Below are 13,451 nucleotides of genomic sequence, written 5' to 3' on the forward strand. Positions count from 1 at the left end.
GTGATGGACAGGCCGTTCCGCGAATTGGCGCCAGCCAAGGGGAGCGCGTTGGCGCGTGCGCAGAGGGCGGCAGGCGGGTGGGCTGGCAGCGGTGGACGCGTCGGAGCCGCGGGCGGTCAGGTAGGGGGCGGGATGGAGGGTGGGGGACGAGGGGCCGCGGCCGGAGTCGCGGGCGGTGGCTGAGCCGCGGGGCGGGCGACTGTGCCGGCGTGCGGCGGCCGGTCCACGCCAGAACGTCAGGGTCTGGGGACCGGATCTGAGGGGCAGGACCGGGGTGGGGGTGGGGCGGTGAGGGGCAGACTCGGGAGGGATTCGAGGGGACTGAGGAGCTCGGAGGAGATGCACCGGGGGAGGGGAGCGAGGGGCTGTGAGAAGATTCGCGGTGCAGCATCTCGGGAGGTATGAGGTAATGTGGGGACCCTGAGGACAGACGGATGCAGAATCTGGGAGATGGGAGGGGATCATCTGAAGGCCCTGGAGGATCAGGGGTGCAGAATCTCGGAAATAGGAAGGGATTTGCGAGCCCTGATGCGATTTGGGGTGCAGAATCTCAGGAGATTTGAGGGAATCTAGGCTTTGGGAGGAGGGGGTAAGAGCTAACATCAGAGAGCAGGGTCGGGGCCATCCTAATTACTTAGGAGGAAGCGTTTTCCCGAGTGGAATCTGGGGAATCAGAGTTTTGGGGGGAAGCAGTGTCTCATTAGCAAAAAGAAGAAACACTAGCTCTGGTATGAAGCAACACATGATATGGGTGGGTAAAAGAGGAAGGAGCAAGATGTGAAGGCGGCAGGGTTCCTGGTGGAATGCAGGAGGTGGGGGGGAGCTCAGATTGAGGGAGGGCACAGATGTGAGGTGTGGGTTTGGGGTGTTAAACTGTGATGCAGTCCTGAAGGCTGCAGAGATTTGGAAACAGAGATTAAAGGATCTATGTCAGAGGGATTCAGGGCACATGAGTGAAGAATTGGCGAGGGTTGCAATGTAGATCCCAAAAGGCTGTAATTTTGTATTGTAAGAGAGTTGGGAATGGGATTCAGGAAGGGTTGAATGGTGGGTGGAGATGTACTAATTGGGCTGTAGAATTAAGAAACTCTGAATAGAGTCCTGGATTGGTGTCTTGGACTGCTAAAGGAATTTTCCTGATGTCTCTGCACGGGAAGCAAAGGGAGTTCTGGGGACCCAAGGACCTAGAAGTAATGTATGAAACTGTATGAGTGTATGAAGTTTAGCAGAATTCAGAGAGTCAGCAATAAAGTGGTGGAGATCAGGAGTCCTGAAGGAGACTAACTTTCCCTGTGAGGGGCAGAATCTCCCTCACTTGTTAACCAGAGATCCCTGATCATGAACAGCCCTGGTACTGCCACTCACTCCACTCTGAACCCCTGGCCAGCTGAAAGTGGTAGGTGTGAGGGAGAAGAGAGTGATCAATGGAATCATAAAGCAGGAACCTATTCAAGGTCATCTGCCCAGGCTCCCCTTTGCCTGTCCCTCCAAGCTGTGGTGACAGATAGTATGTGACACCTGCAGGGGATGAGAGGAACATGATCTCAGGCCTTATTTTCCTTATCAGTTATGTAAGCACATTGAATTAATCCAACATAAGGTCCATTACAGTGGCTCTGTGAACGAGGTGTTGGGCTGGGAGAGAGACAAGAAAAGGGGAACTCTGATGTACTGAGCATTTAGTCCCGTGCCAAGTTCTAAAGAAATGGTTCCTAATTGGCAGTGGTTTTGTCCCCCAGAGGACATTTGGCAATGTCTGGAGACATTTTTGGTTGTCACATTTGCGGTTTGGGGTACTACTGGCTTTTGGTAGGTGGACACCAGGGACACTGTTACACATCCTACAGTGATGCCATCCTACAGTGGACAGCCCCCACAGCAAAGAAGTATCGCCCAAAATATCAATAGTGCCAAAGCTGGGGAACTCTGCTCTAGAGTCAGATATTCTGGATTCAGATCTTGGCTCTATCTCTCCCCGACTGTATGATCTTGAATGAATTACTTAAGCTCCTTGTGTATGGCTCTTCATCTGAAAGATGGGGTTAATAACAAGACCTACATCATAGATTACTGTGAAAACTCAGTGAAGTAAATCAGAGTGCTTCGTGTCTAGTGCAGAGTATGTGCTCAAAACTTAGTAATTTGTAATTTTCGTATCAGTTTTCTTACTCAGTTTTCCTAACAGCCCTATTCTATATCCAGTTTTACACATAAGGAAACTTGTCTAAGATTCTATAGCTAGAGATGGCAACACTAGGTTCATATTCCAGTCTCTGTAACCCTGTATAGGCCCTCTTTCTTTGCTTTTTTCCTTGCTGGGGGCTTTTTAGTCTTTATCTCAACCCGTTCCCCTCTAATAAAAGAATTGCCCAGTGAGTATCACCGAATATCAAATTGAACTCTAGAAGGAATAAATCTATCTAATTAAGTAGGGTGTAGCCCTGGACTTTGTTCTTGATTTACTCTTAGACCAGGACCAGTGGGTAGATAAGGGGAGGAGCTTGAAGTTAGCAGGCAGGATGAGAGACAAGAGACTAGAGGGTGAGGTAAGGGGGCCACTGGCTTGAAAAAACACTTCATAGCAGGGACTGAGGCTGAAGACGCCCATATTCCGGAAAGGAACTCCTGTTCTGAATGATCCCTTGTGGGCTTCTTTCCCTTGGGACAGAATAACAGCATTTGCTCTGTCAGCTCCAGGACTAGCTACAGCATTGCTGAGACCATTTCAGAAACATCACAAGGGCTACATCAGAAGGCCAGAGACTGAGCTGGAATATCCACAAACACACCCCTAAGCAAAATATGTAGTGAGAATTGAATCAGCCCAGTAATCAGAGGCTTGAAGTCCAGAATCCTTCCTCTGCTGCTAATTTACTAGGTGATCTTAGACAAGTACTTGCCCTCATCAGCCTCAATCTATTACAAACACTAATAGCTACCATTTATTGAGTGCTTATTATGTGCATTATCTCAGTTAATCCTGCCAGTGATCCTGCCAACAATCTAGGTGCTATTCTACATTTTACAGATGAGAAAACAAATAGGTTAAATGATTTACCCAAGGCTCCATAGCAAGTGGCACAACAGGGATTTGAGCCCAGATCTGTCTGACTCATAAGTTATATTATACTAGTTTTAGTAGAAAGGCTTTTCCAATAGTTAAGAGCTCATACACTCATGTCTGGAGAGTGGTTGGTAGTCAGAAGTCTATGGCGCCCTGGAAGTGCATCACTGTCCATGCACACTGTATCAACAGCACGATGGACTTTTATGTCTTGTGAAAGGAAATGTAGGTTCTCTTTTACATGTGTTCTAGTTTTTACCTGAGGAGCTCTGTTCTTGTCTGTTACTGCTCAAAATTATATCTCCAGTGTTTTCACAGGGCTGGACTCATAGTAGGTACTCAGTAAAGATCTGCTTAATTAATTGCTTAAAGCCCTCCAGTTTTGGTCATAGGGAATAGAGACATCTAGACAACTAACTATCCATGGTGTGGATTCATGCATTTTATAGAGATTTGAAACCTTAGGTCATCTCTAATCCTTTGATTCTGAGATCAGGTAAAACAATCCCCAGAGAAGGCTCAGAATTTTAATTTTAGAAACATTATTACCTGATATCTTTGAAAAGTGCCTGTTCATTCTTTCTCACTGGCTGGGTGGTGGCCACCACTGCTGCTGCACCTGCTATTGCTGTGGAAAACTGTTATTTATTGCAGAGTTAACTGTATGCCTCGCTTGGTATTTTCCGGGCAAGAGAAGTTGTAAATGCATTTGCCCATCAGTTTCTAACATGGGTATCTGGTGTCCTCAATCAGATTCCTTCAACGCTGACAAGTCTTCTTTATTAATCTTTAGGTGCCTTTATAGGCTGTGAAAGGAAGGATTCTTCATCCTCTCAAAATGTAGTTTGTAAACTGAATGCTTTGCTATAGTTGTTACATTGTTAATACTCTTCCTGTCACTAAAATTATGACAAATAGCAGTTTTTTATTGCATACTGACCACTTTTCAGGCTAAGCACTTTATCATTATCTATAGTTATCACAGTAACCTTTTTTTATAAGAAAGGAAGCAGGTTTAGTGAGGCTGAATAACTTGCCCACTGTCTCACGACTTGGAAATGACATGCGGATTTGATCTCAGTTCTTTCTGACTTCAAGGTTCACTGGGTTTTTGTACGTGTTTGTTGTGGTTGTTGTTGTTTGTTTTTGTTCTGCTACCCTCGTTTATTTATATCATGGATTGGAGAAAGCCTGGTGGTGCCAGAGGCAGCTAGATCAGGCTACGGTATGACCATAGAATTTTCTTGAGTCTTAGGGCAGCTGGAGCGAATGCAGCTTAACGGGTAGATTCTCATTTGGAGCTGAATCAGAGCTGGGCTAGTATCAGCGTGGGGTGTGCGCTATCATGAGATCAAAGGAATTGGTGGCGGGGTAGGCTGAGGTGAGATGAAGTGAGGGGTCAAGAGTTGACAGTACAAAGGGCACAATAGGAAATACGTCCAAGTATCCAGAAGGCAGCCGAAGATGTAAATAACATGTTGGGGGTTCATTTTGATTTAGTTTATATTTTATACTTGGCAGAAAATGGGCAGCTAACGTAAAGACTTGGAATGGTAAGACACTTCCACACACTCATCTGTCTTTTCAGGGAAACTGAGTTCAAATTGACTTTCCATCTGAATCCTTCTCGGTATTAACACTAATGACCAGGTGTATCCTTCTGGAGCAGAGGGGCTGTATCTGTCTGTCACATAGCTGCGTATCAGACTAGGATCCTGCTGAAAGCGGTGTTCCCGTGTCGTACAAACAGGAGACGTGGTTCAGGCGTTTTCCAGATCCGAGGCTACCTCCATGCCTCATGCTTTAGGGATGGGAACTCGTGTCTCCCTGGCAAAGTGTGGCAGCTTTAGGAAAGGAGTCCTTCACATTGTCTTCTGCCTCAGAGCCTAGTGAAGCTGCAGACAGCTGAGACGGTTTGGGGGATGGACGTGGGCTTAGAAGTGGGTGGCTTAAACAGGGAGGCAGGAAGCTTTTTTTATTGAAGGAGGGGTGGTATGATATTCCAGAAAACTGGAGAAAGCATTTGCTGGTATTTTTACAAGTTGGCAGGCTTGTTTAATTAGATGAGCTGCAGTGCCAGTTCTGAGAACAGATGTCCCTGTGCATTGTAAGGTAACATGCTCTGGATCCAAATATCAAATGTTGCCCTCAGTCTGTTGTCCCAGATGATGGAAGAGAGGACTGAAGCTATTGGTTTAGAACTGAGGAGGTTTGCATGGATCCAGAGTTAAGGTTTCCATCACTATTTCTATACGATTGCACCCAGACTCATGACATTTAAGAATTCAGCATTCATAGCTTTGGATATTCACATGAGACCTTTTGAGTTCATGATATGTGGTAATGTGTTATTTTGTTGAGGCATAGATTTGAGTCATAATAGATTGTAAGGCTGGTATGTGGGAGTGGGTCACTCAGCTAGTAGATCAATCTAACCCACTCTATAGCAGCTAAATCTCATTATTATTATTCTTCCTTAACTATGGAGAAAATTCTATGCTATAAGGCAGCATTTCCCAGAGTATGGTCTAGAGAAAACTATTAATAAATGTTATATGATGGTTAAAAAAAAAAGCTTGAAGTAATGTTGGGTTAAACAAAGTTAAAGATAACTTTACTGCACAGTCCCATTGTGTCTGAGCTGTGTGACTTCGAGTCAGTTTTTCTGAGCCTTACCTTCCTCATCTGTAAAATGGTGTAATAACAATAGTACCTACATCATAGGGTCATTATGAAGGCTGAAGAGGATAAAGTGTATGAAGCATCTAGCATGGTATCTAGCGTATAATAGGCACTAGATGTATACTCTTTCCTTTCCAGGAAGGGAAGTGGGATTTCAGGGAGGTTGGATAGACTTTGATAAATTGTGCATGTCTGTTACTGAATATTTGTCAGACTGTGATGCAAAGCTAAATCTGGGGGAAATTTGTAATATGTGTGTCTGCACTGACCCCCCTTCTTGTATATGGGTGGAGAAAGAGTTGATGACATTTGCAAAGCTTTCCTTAGCTTGCTGCATTGTCCTTAGAACCAAGACAATTTGCCCTCCTCCTCCTTGATGGCTGACCATCTGCAGATCACAAGACTGCACAGGTGCAGCAGTAGGATTTGCGTTTAAGAAGGGCTGAATGTATCCATGTGCCTCACCTTGCTAGATTTATTCGTTCTGATTTGGTATACATTGACATTGACAGACAGCTGCAGAGCACTGAGATCTCTGTGGTTCTACTTCATGAGCATATGTGGATTGAGGAGGGTGGGAGTATTCATGGTATGTACTGCTTGTAGGAAAGGGTGTTTCCAGCCAAAAATAAACTGCCCTGATAAGACACTACTATTTTTTAGATCGTCAGTCATCAGGGCTTGAATCTTTGACTGTCTTAGCTCTACCACTTCCCCACCTAATCCACTCAGCTAACAACTCTCAGGGATCGTACTAATGGCATATTGCTCAGGTGCATCTTCTTTCCATTTCCATCACCTGCTCCTAGTTCAGGTTCCCCATAACCTCCACTAGGCAGTTTTGCATATCTTCCAAACTAGTTTCTCTTTCTTTTCCCCTACTCCATTCAAGCTTTGATCATATCAGTTCTCTGCTCCAAACCCTGCGTTGCTTCTCTGTGCCCATCAGAATGAAGTTCAAAGGTCTCATTTTGGCTCTGAAGCCTTCTTACAATCACTCCCCAATTTACCTTTCCAGATCAGTTACTCTAATTCCCATGTTCTCCCACAATTTTAACCCAAGGATGAGAGAAAAGAACTAAATTTTATTTAAGACTTTTGGTATTGAGCCAAATTTTAGCATTTTATACACTACATATAGGATCCCATTTAATCCTTGCAATTGACCTGTAATGGCAGTATTCTCTTTTTACAGAAGAGGAAACAAACCCAGAGAGGCTGTTTCTAATACACTGAAGCTCTTGTCCTTTCCCTTGCTTTCTAGCCTTCGTTAAGACCATGCCCTTTGCCTAGTGCCCCCTCTCCCCTATCTGCACACATGTGTGCGTCCTTCCAGGACCCTATCAAATGCTATCTCCCCTCAGAAAACTGTTTCCCTTCAAGTTAGAGTGAATGCCTTTGACCCTCCATCGAACTTAGCTTATATCTCATTTGTGATTCTATTTTATGCCTTGATTATTGCTTACCCACATGTCTTGTCTCCTTTCCTGAAGTCTGAGCATTTGAAGGGCAAGATTTGTGTTCTGAAAACCTTAGTATCTATCTAGTACAATACATGATGCCTAGTCCTAGATGGTAGGTAAGTAAACAGAACAGATGAATGAAAAATTCATGTTATTTTCTGACCTAATGTTTTGCTGATCACCTAAAGCTAAACAACTTTAATTTTCTATTTCTCTGTATGATTCCTAGGACCCCTAAACATGACATGATAGACTCTATATAACACAATTTTAAAAAAAGTCTTCATGCTTTTGCTCACCCAGTGATCTTTGCTTAAAATGCCTTTATCTCTCACTGCCTTGTTCTTTCAACAGATCTCTGGAGTGTAATTGCTTCTGGGAAGCCCTCCCCAGTTCCTCTAGGCAGAATCTGTTACTCCATCCACTGGGCTCCTGCAGAACCTTGTGTATAATCCTTTCCTGTATTTAATTTTTCTCCTAATGTAAATTATGAGTTGTAAACTTCAAAAAAATGTAAAAATAATCACTAATATTTATCAGGCATACTGCTGGTGAGGTGCTATACTAAGTGCATCATATTATTTAACCCTTCCAAAGAACATATAAAGTAGACATCATTATTATTTCAACTTTATAGATGAGTGATAGGGAAACTGAGTTTTGGGAAGTTTAAGTTACTTCCTTAAGGTCACACAACTAAGAGTAAGAGACTCCAGAACATGAATTCTCACCCACTTAAGCAATACTTTGTTTTTTTTTTCCTGTGTTTCACCATCGCCTAGTAGAGTAGACGTCAATAAATACTTGTTAAACAAGTCAGTGATGGAATGAGTAGCTGTTCTCTAAATGTTTCTTGAGTGAATTAACTCATAGAGTCAGTGGAATAATGGCTTCTTTTTGTCTTTAGCAGGACTTGACCCCCTGGAGCATGAATACTGAGCTGCCCTGTTCCAGGCTGTGCTAGCGGGCCCCTTCGCAGGAAGAGCAATGGCTGCGGCAGCAGCCTCGCACCTGAACCTGGACGCCCTCCGGGAGGTGCTGGAATGCCCCATCTGCATGGAGTCCTTCACGGAGGAGCAGCTGCGGCCCAAGCTTCTGCACTGTGGCCACACCATCTGCCGCCAGTGCCTGGAGAAGCTGCTGGCCAGTAGCATCAATGGTGTCCGCTGTCCCTTTTGCAGCAAGATTACCCGCATAACCAGCCTGACCCAGCTGACAGACAACCTGACAGTGCTGAAGATCATCGACACGGCCGGGCTCAGCGAGGCTGTGGGGCTGCTCATGTGCCGGTCCTGCGGGCGGCGGCTGCCCCGGCAGTTCTGCCAGAGCTGTGGCGTCGTGTTGTGTGAGCCTTGCCGGGAGGCGGACCACCAGCCTCCCGGCCACTGTACGCTCCCCGTCAAGGAGGCAGCTGAGGAGCGGCGTCGGGACTTCGGCGAGAAGCTGGCCCGCCTGCGGGAGCTCATGGGGGAGCTGCAGCGGCGGAAGGTAGCCTTGGAAGGCGTCTCCAAGGACCTCCAGGCACGGTACAAAGCAGTGCTCCAGGAGTACGGGCACGAGGAGCACAGGGTGCAGGAAGAGCTGGCTCGCTCTCGGAAGTTCTTCACCGGCTCTTTGGCTGAGGTGGAGAAGTCCAATAGTCAGGTGGTGGAGGAGCAGAGTTACCTGCTTAACATCGCCGAGGTGCAGGCTGTGTCTCGCTGCGACTACTTCCTGGCCAAGATCAAGCAGGCGGATGTGGCGCTACTGGAAGAGACGGCCGACGAGGAGGAGCCAGAGCTCACAGCCAGCCTGCCCCGGGAGCTGACCCTGCAGGACGTGGAGCTCCTGAAGGTTGGCCATGTCGGCCCCCTCCAAATCGGGCAGGCCGTTAAGAAGCCCCGGACAGTCAACATGGAAGACTCCTGGGCCGTGGAGGCTGCAGCCACTGCTGCCTCTACCTCTGTCACATTTAGAGAGATGGACATGAGCCCCGAGGAGGTGGCTGCCAGCCCGAGGGCCTCGCCTGCTAAGCAGCGGGGTTCTGAGACAGCTGCCAGTATCCAGCAGTGCCTCTTTCTCAAGAAGATGGGGGCCAAAGGCAGCACGCCAGGCATGTTTAACCTTCCGGTCAGCCTCTACGTGACCAGTCAAGGCGAGGTGCTGGTTGCTGACCGTGGCAACTACCGTATACAAGTCTTCACCCGCAAAGGTTTTTTGAAGGAGATCCGCCGCAGCCCCAGCGGCATTGACAGCTTTGTGCTGAGCTTCCTGGGGGCTGATCTGCCCAATCTCACTCCGCTCTCAGTGGCTATGAATTGCCACGGGCTGATTGGTGTGACTGACAGCTATGACAACTCCCTCAAGGTGTACACCTTGGATGGCCACTGTGTGGCCTGTCACAGGAGCCAGCTGAGCAAACCCTGGGGCATCACAGCCCTCCCATCTGGCCAGTTCGTGGTAACTGATGTGGAAGGTGGGAAGCTCTGGTGCTTCACTGTTGACCGAGGAGCAGGGGTGGTCAAATACAGCTGCCTCTGCAGTGCTGTGCGGCCCAAGTTCGTCACCTGTGATGCTGAGGGCACCGTCTACTTCACCCAGGGCTTGGGCCTCAATCTGGAGAATCGGCAGAATGAGCACCACTTGGAGGGTGGCTTCTCCATTGGCTCCGTGGGCCCTGATGGGCAGCTGGGTCGCCAGATTAGCCACTTCTTCTCAGAGAACGAGGATTTCCGCTGCATTGCTGGCATGTGTGTGGATGCTCGTGGTGATCTCATCGTGGCTGACAGCAGTCGCAAGGAAATTCTTCACTTCCCTAAGGGTGGGGGCTTTAGTGTCCTTATTCGAGAGGGGCTCACCTGTCCAGTGGGCATCGCACTCACTCCTAAGGGGCAGCTGCTGGTCTTGGACTGTTGGGATCACTGCATTAAGATTTACAGCTACCATCTGAGAAGATACTCTACCCCTTAGGGGCTGAGAAATACCAGTTTCTTCTGCTCCCCAGCCAACTTCCCTTATTTCTTGGTTGCTGGTGGTTCTATAGAGTAGATTTGGCCCGTGTCCTGATTCCAGCTGGCTAGTCCTAGAAGTTTAGAAGCTCTATCTTTCAGTGGTTTTTTTTATTTGCATTATTTACCTCCCTAAGTTTAGAGCTTTAACAGATGCATTGCCCCAAATAGGACACATGATATGAGGTTAGCTGAAGTTTACTTAGAACTTAGGCACTTCCAAGGCTTCAGTAGAGAGCCTTTTTGCCCCTGGATTTGAAATGTGCCCTTGTGTTGAATCCTTGTTGATTTAACTCTTTTGACTTTGATCACCCTGGTCCATTATTTCCTTCCCATTATAGTGTGCCCCATCTGTCTCACTTCCTCTTGAACTTTGCTGCATTTAGTGTGCATGCTTCAGTGGGATCTGCTTCACCTTTCAGTGGCAGTTCAGACACTATCTCCCTGTGGCATGAGGTCTCAGGTCTGACCACCTTTACCAGTGTGAAAGACCATTTCATTGCCACCAAGGGAGATGCATAGTCCCTTTGGGAAGCAGTACCTCTTGGCTCTGTGGGTTTGTGCCATCTTGGATTGGTCTCTAATTGCAGATGTGACAGAGAATGGGTTGACCCTTGGTGGCTGGAAGATTTTTAGCCTGGAAATTGTTCACCTTTTAAAGGAGCGTATGAATTGAAATTATGCCAAAGCATAGGAAGATGGAAATAAACAAAAATATATGCTAATATAGTCAGCAAACACCCTTGGGTAGTCTCTAGAGCTCATCATTTTTCATATTACCTCTCTCCCCTGACCTGTGCTAGGAGTGGTCTGAGGAACTGCACAGCTCAGGCCAGGGCCAGCAGAGCAGAGAGGTGGACACATCTCATTTTCATTACTAAAACAAAACTGTTGGGTCCTTATTCTGTATGTTCCTCAAGGTATGCATAATATTTGGTTTGAGGATTTATTTCCATTCCTCTATCAAGCATTAAACAATTGATAATTGTTTCTTCATTACTGGTGTTCATGTCTTTTGATTAAATACAGCATTCGGGAGGGGAAGACAGGGTAAGTTGTACCTTGCTGCTTTGCTTTGATATCTGATGCTGCATTCTTTGAGAGCAGTCAGAATCTACCTAGGTCAAAATTCAGCAAAAAGCACCCTTATGTAAAGATAATCCGTATCTTGTTCCCACATACATGTGTACAGAAGCAGCCCTTAAGGTCTATAGTCACCAACACCCTGTTTTAAACCGAGCCACCACACTCTCTTTTATTCTTATAATTAAAGTTCAGAAAAGGAGGAAATCTTGTGCTTTTAGAAGGACCAGAAGCAGGTGAGGGAATTTGTGACACGGTTCTTCAGGCTTTGCAGTTTACTAAGCAGCATATCTTGCTCGTTGGGTGCAGGGCTGATTTGATGACAAGCCAAAGAACTATTACCTTGCTTTCACAGAAGCAAAATCTGCTAAGCCAAGCTACTCAAAAAAAAAAATTTTTTTTTTGGTAGTGTTACTTTTTTGGCTTCTGTTGTGATAGCTGCCAAGGGATAGGAAAGGAGCTAATTAAAAGGATGTCGAACTAGTTTGTCTTGTGCTTTTCACCTGGAGAAAGCCCCATGTTCTGATTATGAAATTGCATCCGATTTTCAAAGATTATATAATTGAGAGAAAATTGATCCAATTAAAAGTGCATCACAAGTGACTCCACTGGTTATTAGAGCCACTTTATCTGTGGTAGCACTTGGCAGCAGGAGATCTATCTTTGCTGTCAGTGGGGGACTTGCAGAGGCAGTAATGCTAGCTGAGGTCTCTGGCGCCAGGTTTGCAGCAGAGAAATGGATATAATATTGTGGGCTGGCTTGACATAAACAGTGCCAGGCGTCTTCTAGCTGCCTGTGCTTTTGGAAGGAAGTGCTGTCACCGTTGGCATTCGGCATTTAGGTCTACCTCATCTCTGAATGGTGCTTGTGCCTTGGCCCTCATGCTGGCTCAAAATGAAGATAAGTGTGGTCTGAATGTTTTTGTTTCTTTGATGTAAATATTTTAGGCTGTGCTTAGTACAGGCAATTTTTCAATTATTTACCATGTTGACTAAATTGCAGAGTATAGCCCCCAAGAAGCACATTTGCTCACTTACAGCAGTGTTTTTGTGTTTTTTGGTGGTGGTGGTTTTATCTTTATGAGCAGCAATACCCTTATTCAAACAGTCTTACATGCAAATCTATCTGTACAGTAGATCAAAGAGCAGCTGCTGTGGCTGAAGCAGGCTGTGGGCCTGGTGAACAGGCTTTATCCCCTCGCCTTACCTCCTGTGTATGGTTGCAAAATTCTCGTGAATCCACAGAACACTTTCTGAAAACCACTAAACTTCAGCATTGCTTATCTTCCAGTTCCAACTTATTAGCCTTGTGGTCATGGGCAAGTCAAAGTCATTTAACCCTTCCTCTTCTGGAAAATGATGAAAATGATCCCTGCCTCCAGAATTGGACATGAGGTGTGAGATAACAGACATTAAAATACCTGCTACAGTTCTTGGCATACTCAGGAAGTGATAGCTGTTACCTTATTTGATTGAGTTGTTCAAAAGAGTGGGGTTAGGTTGTCCAACCATTCCAAGTATTACCTTCCCTGTTTCCTATTTTACAGATTCCTGTTTGCCAACCCAAATCTTTCTAGGCATTCCTGCCCCTAGCCACAAGTCTCTAAATAAATCTGGCCACCTGATCCTTTTTACCATCACTGTACCTGTTTTATGTTTCTATTATTGTATAAATTACTGTGTTGCAATCATTTGCCCATATACTGGAGCTTTATTGATGGTTAACATTAATCTCTACCTGTGAGCACATAGCAAGGTGCCTGTATTGAGCCCTCAGTTACTTAATTGGCTGTTATTTACATTACTTAATGGTGATGGTAGGCCCTCCAGTAACCTGAATCTTCCCAACACAACACCATTACATTAGCTAAAAAGTATTTTCAGACAAGGTCTTTTATAAGGTATATAAAAAATTAAAGGCAGACCACTGACATAAGTTGGTTAAGTCCCTCCTGTCCTTTATCATTATGAGTAATTATATAGAACTGAAGATTTTGGAGCAATGATTCATTCAATATTTATTAAGTACCTGCCATGGGCCAGGCCCTTTGCCAGGTGTTCAGAAAAGAAAAAAATAATGATATATGATACGAATTTCTACTTTTTCATAAGTTGTTTCACAGCCTTTCCTGTCTGAAGTATTTGAAATCTTGGGTTCCATTGCCCTGGATT

The 13,451-nt window shown here is 45.6% G+C and overlaps 2 protein-coding genes across 13 annotated transcripts in view; one reads left to right on the forward strand and one right to left on the reverse strand.

Annotated features, from left to right (window-relative positions):
* ASTN2 (astrotactin 2) overlaps positions 1–13,451 on the reverse strand; it is an 800,822-nt gene that overhangs the window by 186,134 nt on the left and 601,237 nt on the right. The window lies entirely within an intron of this gene.
* TRIM32 (tripartite motif containing 32) lies at positions 32–11,192 on the forward strand. Of its 4 annotated transcripts, none has more exons than XM_032478301.1 (2): positions 32–120; positions 8,120–11,192. In XM_032478301.1, exon 2 carries the CDS (start codon positions 8,197–8,199, stop codon positions 10,156–10,158), a length of 1,962 nt encoding a protein of 653 aa, XP_032334192.1. In that variant the 5' UTR covers positions 32–120; positions 8,120–8,196; the 3' UTR covers positions 10,159–11,192. The 4 variants fall into 4 exon arrangements, with proteins under 4 accessions (XP_032334192.1, XP_032334191.1, XP_014420616.1 ...); XM_032478300.1 differs by having other exon boundaries at positions 56–120; positions 8,117–11,192; XM_014565130.2 differs by lacking the exon at positions 32–120 and adding an exon at positions 311–406 and having other exon boundaries at positions 8,117–11,192.

This window comes from Camelus ferus, chromosome 4 (assembly GCF_009834535.1).
Source record: "Camelus ferus isolate YT-003-E chromosome 4, BCGSAC_Cfer_1.0, whole genome shotgun sequence".
Lineage (NCBI taxonomy): Eukaryota > Metazoa > Chordata > Mammalia > Artiodactyla > Camelidae > Camelus > Camelus ferus.